At 42.7% G+C, this 11791-nt stretch overlaps 1 protein-coding gene across 3 annotated transcripts in view; it reads right to left on the reverse strand.

Moving 5' to 3' along the window:
- Positions 1–9343, reverse strand: part of LRCH1 (leucine rich repeats and calponin homology domain containing 1) — a 115684-nt gene extending 106341 nt beyond the window's left edge. Inside the window, exon 1 of one of the 3 annotated variants that reach the window (XR_005955072.1) lies at positions 9012–9343. Coding sequence is in view for 1 of the 3 variants with exons in the window: in XM_041466921.1 (XP_041322855.1) it covers positions 9012–9258 (247 nt within the window). In the remaining 2 variants the exon portion in view is untranslated. The remainder of the gene's footprint in view (positions 1–9011) is intronic. The other 2 variants (XR_005955071.1, XM_041466921.1) reach the window with 2 other exon arrangements.
- Between the last annotated feature and the right edge of the window lie 2448 nt (positions 9344–11791).

The raw sequence follows: 11791 nt of genomic DNA on the forward strand, positions 1-11791 counted from the left end.
AACTCAAAAAACCCAACAAAACAAGCAAACAAGAAGCCCTAGCAACACAACATAAAATGAGCATGGGAAACCCTGGGTTAAGTTGCTCCCCTTGATCAATCACAGCTGTATTTAGTAACCAGGGCATCCTCGTCCTGCCCCAGCTGCTCAGAAAGCTCCTTTCAGCTTTGACCAGACACCCATTCCAGAAATCTTCGTAACAGTCTGCATTTTTTAATTATATAACATATGAATGGCACTATGTTCTTCCTCCTTCCCCACTGAACAGACACACAGCTTTGCTGTTATTACACTTGCCCTGCCTTAAAAAGACTGAATTGAATGAATTCAGCTACGCCTCACTATTCTCAAAATACAGTAATGTAACAGCAGCAATAGACGGGTACTACCTCTCTATAGTTCAATAATCCCTATTTCTCTTGTCATTAAGTTGTTAAATACTTAAAGGTGCAAACAGTACAGAAAGTCATCTTAATAATAAAAGTTTTGCTGACCATGATAACAACTTCACTGTCTTTAAAATCGGACATAAGGTTCTTACTATACATAAACTATTGCACTTGCATTTTTGGTATTTTGCCTTACCCTGTAAAAATAACCCAAGGGTGTATTCTGCTCCATGTCTTTCCTTGACTTACCCTCTGATTCAATTTTCTTTTCCTACCCCATTTTTTGCCCTTTTTACAAAACTTCTCCATCAGTTTCAGTAATTTATCTTTGCACACACATTTTATGAAGCTGTTTCTTTCTGTTCACCAAACAACAGATCCAGCTTCTTACTCATGCTTTTCTCTTCACATTTAAATGTGGTGGGGTTTTTCCCCCATCTTATTTATTTTTCATTTTTACTTTTTGGCTGTCTAATGTAATGCTACAAAGGAGAGGCATCACTTCAAGTAGCGCAACCAAAGATGCAGACTTTAGATGCTAAAAAACCTCATGTCTGTTCACATATGATAAATTGAAGTGGAAGTGTCATTTGCAGTCACTTTGTTACTTTTGAAACATACTGCTTTAGAATATAAACTAGTATTATAACAGTACTTTAGTATTCTTTACAGTATAAAGAAATCAAGTCACAGGCTATGTTTAAATATACTTCCAAGATGTACTTTGCTGAATTTTACTTAATTAAAAAAATTATTTGCCTTAAGTCCTTCACACACATATTAATACCAGCTGCTCCAGCAATGTCACTTCCTACCAGAAATAAGTATTTATCAGACTACAACAGTAGAAAACACCTAGTTTATGTAGTTAAATCCAAAACCTAGAAATTAAATCTGTTGCTAATCTAGTATTTTAAAGCATCATGGTCCTGAAAGAAAACAAAAATATTACAACTACTGCACTTTGCACCAAGGAATAAAATCACCCATCTACAGAAAATTGACATAAAAACCTTCTCCATTCAGCAGCCCAGGTCATTGCTAACATTGGTGCTCAGCTATTTTGCCCTTGTTCTGCTTCTCATAAAGACCAAGAACTCTACTCTGATATCTAAAACTTCCAGTTACCTCCAGTAATTTCTCTAACCATTTCTAGAAGAACTACCTCACATAATCACCATGAACTTATCAGTTAGCTTTTAACTAGATCCACACAAGCTCAGCTGAACATGAAACACTTCATGCAGCTTCAAAAGCAAGTGTAAACCTCCTCAGGCTCCGAATTAAGTGCAAAACTAACCCCCACTTGGCTCTGCCACGATCATCATCTCCCAGCTTTTTACTTCTTGTTTTTTCCTTGAAGAATATTTCTCCTACAGCCTGGGATAGGAGGACAAAAGACTGTTATTGTTATTTCTATTTTTAAATAGTTAGGAGGTTTACAGGCATTAGGGTGTTCTGCACCATACAAGGAAAAAAATAATAAAAAGCTGGCCAGCAAGACACCCTTAGAGAAAGACACTGGGGAGAAAGCATTAGAATTTCATAAATGAACTCCTCCCACAAAGACACATCTACGCACAACATTTAGCAGAAAGGAATTATTCCTCCAGAAGCTTAACCCCTCAGTAGCATTCCAAAGAACTCCTCTGACTGGCGCATAATTCCTTGCACAACATGGTCAGCAGAGAACAGTCAGAAGTCAGACGTAACACTATTTCCAGTTTTGACAGTGATCTGCTCGCTGAACACAGGGATAATGTTTCTGGCTTTTTCAGTTTGACACATCGGAGGACAATAAATGGGTGCACTTTCCATAACTCTGGTCTCAGCAGAACAAATTTAAGATATCTCTGGGTTGGGAAGTGCCATTTCAATTATTTAAATCATATTGATTTTAACTGTGAATTAGCAATCTAACCAGCTTGGGAATGCTCGCAAACCTAGTAAATGCTTACTAACAGTCAGCAAGAACACAGCAGGCAGAATGATGAGCAGTCAGCCTGTGACCCGGAGAAGTTACTCATCCTTCCTAGAATGGTCATTGTGATACACAAAACACCAGTCTCTCCATCTTGGTTGATGCTGTAACTCTGCAAGCAGCAAAATCACTGGGTTTTCCTTATGCAGACAAGTGGACACTAAGCTTTCCAAACTTAAATTCAACAATTAGTATTTTAAAGCATGAATTTGAAACCATTACTCGTAGCCTAAAGTCTGTAAATGTCAAGTATCTTGGAGCCAAACAATTTTCTCCATGTTTATCTGATTCTCTATGCGCACAATTCTAACCACTATGAACATAACTGGCATTTTTCTTCAGTTTTACAGATTTCAGAGAATTATCCCAAAAGCCATTACACATTTCCCTTCTTTGACTTCATACATTTTTTTCAATAGTCCTAAGTTTTCACTCTCTATGACACTTCTGCCTTTAACAGTATCATCTTTTTACCTATTTCCTTGTTCAAACCTATATTGTGTTGGCATTTGCCCCCTTCCTCTTCCAAGCCACAGCTCTACTGTGCAAATATTCATTCTACTTTGTCATAACTGATTCTGCCCCAGCCTCTTCCCCTCACAGAAGTACTCGGTGTTTTCAAAACTCTCTGTGTAGCAACTGTGTTAAGACTCCTACAGTCTCTCCTGTTTAAGAGAGAGATGTCTAAACCAAGATGCCTTTTTTGCTGAAGACACAACAGAAACAGACCAGGGAAGGACTAAAAGAAGGCTCACAAACAATGCAGTGATATTTGCCTTTTACCTCCCACCAGTGAGCACAAGTGACTGGATCTGCAAAACTGCTTGTCTAAAAGCATTTGGAAGGGAACCTGTAGCACCTTGACTTTCATAACAGCACTTCTGGAGCTCTTAGTCAGTCTTTTCCAAGCAGATTGGCCAAGGATGCACAAAGCAACAACATTTCTACAAAAGCCTTCAGCTTTTATTCATTTACATGCACAGCACGTCCAAACATAGCAATTCTAGGCAGAGCTGTTTAAAAAACTGCCACCCTAAAGGGGATGTTCTCTTTGGGGGTAAAGGTTCAATCTACAGCAGAGCCTACTCCTGCTGAAATTGAGGGGTTTCACCCTTTCTCCCATCCTCTCCTATGGTTTTTAGGCTGGCATCTTTCCTACCTCTTAGCCCATGCACTAGTTTTGACTAGCAAGCAAGTCAAAAAGAAAAAACAAACAAACAGACACAAGGGAAAGATACACACACACAGTCAGTGGTAGAAAGCCTTTAATCTGCTCAAGCCACATTCTGAAACAGTAACCAGACAATTGTGTACTCATAATTTGTTCCATGCAACAAAGACAGTCTGAGCCAATTCACTTTATTTTGTGCTGAGGAGTGTGCAACAGCACCTGCGAAGTCACTGGCTACATTTCAGCTATGGGAGCATAAATCTCCAGACAAAGAGGCAACTTTCAAAGCACCACTGACTAGACTCTACAGCAAGAGAACTAATAGACTGTTTTCAGTAGAACTCAATAGCCTTGATGTCTATAAAATCCACAAGCAAGGATATAGCCAGGCTTCAGAAAGAATAAATGGGCCAAGAGGGTTTAAATGGTATTCTGCAGTTGTAAGTTGCTATGCACATCAATGTTTCTAAAAGAATTCCTTTAGTTTGATAAAGCTCTTTCCCAAAGCATTGCTTATGAGTAAAAAAACAGAAGTTAGAATATGTTGGCACAGAGATGTCCAGACAGATCACATGATCAGGTGGTTTCAGAAACTGTTAAATACATAATAATGAATACAAAATTGATTTATCTTCATGTTTTCGCCATAAGAATTACATCTCCTAAGTTTTGGCTGCAGGATAGCATCCAAGTCATTGGTGATAATAAGCAAACATACTTACTCTCTCTCCCTGTCCTAATATACTTAAGATACTATTTGTGTAAAAAAAACCAGTAAGTAAGGTTAGAAATCTTCAAATAAACACAGAAAGGCTGTAGGAAGGGACTGACTTTTGAAATTAAAAAGAAACTGAGTTCTATTATTTTTTAGCGTTATAAAGACATTACTAATTGATATGAATTTAAGTTAAATGACCAAAATGAGAGGCTCTCAGCCTTATCCAAAAAACACCACCATTTAATCAAAATATTAATTCAAAATTATGAATTATTCAAAGTAATTATCAGAGAGAATTCTTAAAAGGAGCAGGGCATATCAAATATATTTTTCTCTAGTGGCAAATAACAATCAAATTCTAAACAATAGTCCATATAGTGGTCATGTTTGATATTTGGAAGTGTGCAACAGCACAAACAAGTCAGTCTGGATGTATGACATCCTGCCCAGTACAACGTGCACTTGGAACAGGTGGAACCAACTGCACATCTACTGCTGAAATTAGGAGAATTCTCACATGTGAAGGAAGAATTACATTAATAAAGCAGGTGGGGAAAATAAATAAGAATAAATTATGGCAATCTAATGTACACAGAACCATAGAATGGTCTAGGCTGGATTGAACCTTTAAATGTCATCTAGTTCAACTCCCCTGCATGAAGCAGCAACATCATTGACTAGATAAGGTTGCTCTGAGCTCCATGCACACCATACTTAATTTTTAAAAAAGGTGGGGGGGAAAAGAACTACTACTGTTGATGTCATCAGCAAAGAGGAACGAAAGGAACATATTTCACCCAAACCAACATCAACGCTCACAATGATACTGTGATTTTCCAACCATCTTGAAAGCAAGTCCATTGTTACACAGTCAAAACAGCTATTTCAAAGATGCTGCCAGGCAAAGGTGTCTTCAACACAGCATTGTCAGACAAGTATAGTCCACTCAAAAACACTTTAAAAAACAGCAGGCAGGAGCTCTTTTATCAAGACAGCATTTTATTGCCCAAAAAAAAATACACATTCCTTCCAAAATTTCATACTGTCCAAACTAGCAACAAAATACTTCAATTTGTAATTATTTTCTAATAATCTAGCATGTAATTTAAAGCATTTATTTTCTTCTCTGCCAGGTCACTATCACCAGCAGCAAGTAATCCCTTCTCCTGTGCCTAACTCACCCAACAGAAATGGATGAAGCAGGTATTCACCAGAACAGGTTCAGAGGATCTGTCTTCAGAAATACAATCAAAGCCCACAGAAAGAGGCTGAAGTAATACAGTACGCAGCCATGGTTACATCTTTGGAGCCTCTTTTATCTAGTAACATGCTTCCAGCATTCCCAGTGGTTTGGAGGAATATAATTGCATGCTATTACTTAAGAACTATGTGATTACTGTGCCACTGCCTTCCGCATAACCCAGCCTGTAATAAAAGTGATAAGAATAGCATTTATTATTTTTGAAATTATTGTTGCATTGCATTCACACTGATGTGGTTTAAAACATCTGACTAAACTTAAGACACTTTACATAGAGGTTTTATTTTCTTCTAACAGTACTGAATACCATGAAAACTCCATTCTGTGTGCAGAGACCTGATCAGGTCTCTCAACACTTGAGCAGAACTCTCAAAGACTGAGGAAGAAATGTTCTATCACATTTCTACAACCAAGATGGATTTAATGCAAAGAAAAGTCACAGAAGACAAAACATAACCAGAAGCCATAGGAATAGAAAGTGACAAGTACAGTTCAGCCTCTGTAGTTATTACAGAATGTAGCTGCAGTGAGAATTAGGAAAATCAAACTATCCCATCCCAGCTGCTAAAGGCAAACAAGCCATGTCCCTTTCATAAGTGCATCGATTGCTATATAAATCTGACTTCTAACTTCAAGAAAAAAATAAATGCGTGAACAGAAAATTTAAAGCTGATCACTTTTTTCTTCCTCAGACCTACGAAAAGCACTCAGAACCTTTCTAGAAAACAAGTTTGATAATATTTTATTTAAAATAAGCTGAGATGATCACTTTCTGAATCAAAAATATTTTCCGTCTGCAGTACTAAAACACTGTCAAGTGCAGACATGGTTTCAGTTTTCTGGAAATTCCCTGCTTCTCAGGGATGTAAACTTACACACCCCCCCCACACCCCCCGACTCATCTCCTCTACATCAAGGAGTATCTTCATTTTTCAGTGAGACTGGCAATCCTCTCCTCCCCTCAAAAAAACAGTAAAAGACTACCCCTACCCCAAAAACCAATGTTTCAGGACTTTAGAGACATGTCAGCACATCAGATTCAAAACTACAAATCACTCATTTCAAGGACCTATTCCAAGCAGTACGAGAAAGTTTTATACTATGCATATTTATGGAGAGGAAGCAGAAGAGAAAATTCCCACCAAGAGTTTGCCCCAAGAGTTTCAGAAATCTGGCCTTAAGCCAAGCATCTCTTCTGTTTATATATTTGTTATGTAATGCAACAAATGGGAAAAAAACATGGATTTTTTTGGAAATATATCAACACACAACTTTCAAGGCAGCTCCCATTAAACAGTTACAACAAGCTGTTACAAACAAAACTTTAAAGCAACCATAGATTAACACAGTGCTCTTCTAAAAAGAGACAATGATAAAAGGGCTGCTGTTGTCACAAGATTAAGACACTGGTTGATCTACACTGCTGTTTATATCAAACAAAAAGAGAATGAAAACACAATTCTACATTCAATTTCATATTGACTGTTTTCCATATAAACTCTGACAAAAGCACAATAATGCTTGAAGATAAAGACCATTTGTTTTCCTAGAAAAATCAGTAGAACAAGCAAGCATGTAAGAAGCAGGTGCCACCTCTACATACTACACACAGCTCATGCCTGTACAGCACATAGGTAAACAATACACAAATACTCACATGCAGTCACTACCAATCAAACAATTTTCTTCCCAGTATACAGTCCACTCAGTATACAATTTGTTTTTTCCAACAGTTTGGTTCAATATTAAACAAGCTGAATTTCTGGATTTCCAAACTATTTATCTTGTATTGCAGCATGTCTGCTAGAATTCAACTTTGAAAAAGAAATGAGATAAAAAACGCCTTGCTTGGGATGGCAAGCTGAAAGTCATTCTTCTAACCACACACATAGTTCCCCTACCATGCCTGTCCCTTTCACATCTGCTGCTGAGTCAGCTAATGGTTAGAACTGTAATACATGGTAGTTTCATTCATCAAGCTTCCTTCACTTTTTTTTAATTGATATAATGATATAGGTGCTCACACAGACCAATGTGAAATCCACTCAGCAACAGCCATCAAGTACAACAGTTAAACAACAATAACACATGACACCTACCATACATCTGAGGCACTAACTCTGGGACAGACACAACAAGCACGTGTGTCTCCATATACAGGAAGGCATAAATGCCCTTAGTGCAGGAATAGATGAGAATTTAGATTCATGTTATCGCATGTCTGCATGTAGGTATAGCATGTTTTGTGTGTTTTGTGGGACAAGAACAAGTGACTACACATCTCCTGCTCTGCTGCCACAAGACAACTATCTCCAGCAGGCAACTGGGGACACAAGGGCATGTGGAGGCCGTACGCTGAAGACCTTAGCAATACAATAATATATTCCTCTAATGAGGGTTTGCACCCTTCTACCCAGTGACACCATGTAAAGAAGGGATTAGGTTCCATCACCTGGGATAAACAGGAGCAGGATAACTCACATGACCCTTTGAGGTGGGTCTGCCTCCCTAGGTGAGAAATAAGTGTGCCCTTTTTCACGTTGGAAAAAAGGTGTGAGAGCAAGTTAACACAGACTGAATACATGTCTCCCCACCACTCCTGCCTGCAGGGTTGTCAGGCCTGTCCGCTCTGCAGATTTATGTGATGATGGTGTCCCCCACTGTAGAGTCCATACAGTGCCTGTGAAGACAAGGATTTCTCTCTACATTTGCCTTGTAAGATAGCATTGCATAGAGCTGGCACTTGTGGTTACAGACTGGAAGGACATTAAGGGGACATGTCAACCCTAGTGCTGAACGACTGGCACTTGCGAGAGGCTGCATGCTCCCTGAGGCATCTACACAGCAAACAGTCTTCCTATGGACATGCCTCCCCCTATGGAGGTGCAAACAGGTGACACTTTCAGAGGCACATGAGTATCTCTATGTGGTTACAGACGGACTTGCATCCCGTCCGTGCCAGGTGGGTTCACCCACGAGCAGCAGGCATCCACCCTGGCACCGTGTGCGCATTCCTCCCGCGGCTGAATCAAAGGTGGGCTGGCTGCCACCGCAAACCTCAGCAGTCAGGGAAGGGTGGCACAGAGACGCACATTCCCCAGAGAAGGAAGAGGACAGGTGCGAGCAAGAATTCCCCACACATTCCCCCAGTGTGCCCCGGGAGAGGCAGCTCTGTCTCACCAAACGCCGAGCGGGGGGATGGAGGGGAGCGTGCACAGATCCAGCCATATGGAAGCAAACACCTACCTCATACACCAAGGCGGGGGGAATAAAGAAAGCACAGGGTCCACGGAGAGATGGGGGTGGGCTCGGTTTCCGTGCGGGGACGGGCCCCGGAGGAAGGCGAACGAAAGGTTGGGAGTGGGTGTTCGCCTCACTGGGAGGTTGGGGGGTTCTGAGGGGGCGGGGAGGGGGTCCCGGGCGGTTCCACAAACCCGCCCTCTCCGCTGCCCGGCCGCCCCCTCCCTGCGCGCCCGCTCGCCCGGGCTCACCTGCCCGCACCGTGTCGGAGAGGTCGTGGCTGAGGGCGGCGGCGCTGCGCGGGAACTCCTTCAGCTTCCTGCCGCTCAGGTTGAGCCCCCCGGAGTGCGCCGCCTCCTCCAGCGCCCGCTCCAGACCGCGGTTCAGCGGCGCCTGCAGGAAAAGCGCCCCGCTGCCGCCGCCGCCGCCGCCCACCCCGGCGGCCGCCGCCAGAGCAGCAGAGGGGAAGGGCTGCGACTCGCCTCCCAGCGTCGCCATCTTTCCCTCGCCGCTGGGGCTACCCGAGAGGGCCAGCAGACCTGCCTCCCTCCTTCCCTTATTCTCTCCCTCCCTCCTTCCTCCTCCTCCTCCTCCTACCGCTCGCGGCGGCGGCGCGAGCAGGGGGCGGAGGCGCGCGGCCCGGGCGAGGCGCGCCCACTGCGCATGCTCCGCCCCTCCCGGCACCGCTCCCCGCCGCGGCGTCACCTAGCGGCGGCGCGCTGCTCCCGGCGCTGGAGGTGCCGGCGGGGAGGCGGAGAGGGGGCGGCTCTCCATTGTTTCCTTGCCACAGCATTCCTTGTAAAATCGGCCCGGGAGGCCTGCCCGTCGCCGGCTTGGGCCCCTTGTGCGGGCAGCCGGTGGAGCTGTCCCCCAGCAGGGCCCGGGGGCTGGATGGGTGGCGGGCGGTGTGAGCCTGCAGGTGTGCCGGCAGCAGCGTGTGCGGGCTCGGCTTTCCACACTGGGAAGTTAAAGGCTGCAGCCGCTGTTGCCACCGAGCGAGGCCTTGGGGAGCATCTGCCCTGCAGAAAAGCTTTCTGTGCCGTGAGCGGCCGGCTCACCCCTGTCTGTGGCTGCTGCGCACAGCCTGCCCCAGAGCCACCCTCCAGGGTCTCTAGTGACAGACCAAGCGTGGGAGCCAAACCCGTTCGGTTTGCGGTGGGATGACCTTTCCCACCGGGTGAGGCTGATGGGTTTGGTTTATTTCGCCCTTGCTCTCTGCAGCTTGGCAAAGTTGAGCCCAAGAGATGGAGAGGACCAAGGCCAAGTGTTCCCACAGGGGTTACGGAGTTTAAAGATAAAACAGGACTCGTCCAACATCACCCCTGACCTGTGCTTTACAGACCATTACATTTAACTCACTTACCGCAAGCCGTGATCAATGGTTGACATTAAACCAAAGCCTTCCCAGCTCCAGGAAGTGAAACTGCTGTGTGCTGCAGGAACAAGGAAGACCTAACTGGCACAAGGAAATAAGCCCAAGTTTCTGAAGAACAGGAGACATCACAGCAAGTTCAGCAGTCGCAACCAGAAACAGCACTGGGGAAAAATGTGTTAAGAAAATGGGAGGAAGGGTGTTAGAGGTGGACCTTTTCACATAAAAATATCATAGCATCCATTAAAAACTTGTTCTTTATAATTAAGATACATTCTCAGTAAACTTGTTCTTTATAATTAAGATACATCCTCAGTATCAGCATTTTTCATTTATGTTTTATATGCATTGTATCACTGTAAAAGTGTCAGCAAGCAGCCTCGCAGTGTTTTTAAAGAGATGCTTTACATTAAGGAAAAAGCTGTGGGGTAGAAGGGGGTTATTTTACTCTAATTACATTTATAATCACTTACAATATAACCCCTGAACTTAATCTCGAGTGCAAATTCCCCTCATACCTACTACTGCCAGTTCTTCATGTTTGATGCGGAGATCTTAGTTTTTGGCATGACTAAGTCAGTGTACTACCAGTTCAAGAAAATTTTGGGTGCACCAGAGAGTAAATCTTGACAGCATTCCTTGGAACAGCCCTTAGCCAAAGTTAACCAACAGTTACCACAACATTTGTGCCCAGATATTACATTGCTTTTGACAAAGCTTGTTGGTGGGCCATGAAGACTGTATTACCCACAAATTTCCACTAGTCACAGCATGTTTTGGTTTTGTTAAAATGTTTAATTCCAGTTTGCGTGCAATCTTTGCATTGCTGCTGGAAAGCATAAAGAAATAGATAAATAGCTACATCTTCTCAGCAATTTCAAGAAAAGTGTTGATAAACAGTACATAATAAAAACATTATTCAATTCAAGTTGAATAAACTGTGAATAAGAACAAACTGCTAGACTCCCCCTATATTTTTAATGCAATTTTTTAAATGCAAGTTTAATGAACTAAGGACTATATTCTTAAACACTTAAATAAATCTGATATACTGCAAATGACTTTGCATGGAAGATTTCCTGTGTATTAAATTACCCAACATAATGGAATTTTATTTGGAAATTTTAAATTTAGAACAAAACATTCAGGCAGCATAGATGAAAAATTCCTCTTCCAGCATCATGTCTTTACAGTCAGGAATCAGGCCTGTCTTCTGGTGAGGTTTGTGAAGTTTTATCACCAGTGGAACACCATGTCCCTTCCTCCCCCACTTCTGGTAAGACATTATTTCTAAAGCTGATTTTTATTTGAAAAAAAAAAAAAAAAAGTTTTTATTTTTCTCTTCATTGACCTCTCACCCTAACACTAGTCCTGAGAATTGATTCACAGCATCTTGCTGAAGGGAGATGAGCAGTGATACCTTTCTCGGCCTTATTTGAAGGAGGTCCCCAAAGCCCAGAGGAGCCAGCAGGTTACCCTGCTTGCAGGCAGACACCGTGTGCCCACCTTGCCTGCCCTGCTGGGCTCACATGAGGAGCCTGTGGCTGGCAAAGGCACACAAATCAGCACAGCCTTCCTTCTTGAGACATGCAGCATCAGGATAGCTAGGATTACAGAAAGGCTGGGGCTACACAGGCACTTGGCCTAGCAGGGGTTAAA

Source organism: Pyrgilauda ruficollis, unplaced genomic scaffold (assembly GCF_017590135.1).
Source record: "Pyrgilauda ruficollis isolate IOZ18807 unplaced genomic scaffold, ASM1759013v1 scaffold20, whole genome shotgun sequence".
Taxonomy (NCBI): Eukaryota; Metazoa; Chordata; class Aves; order Passeriformes; family Passeridae; genus Pyrgilauda; species Pyrgilauda ruficollis.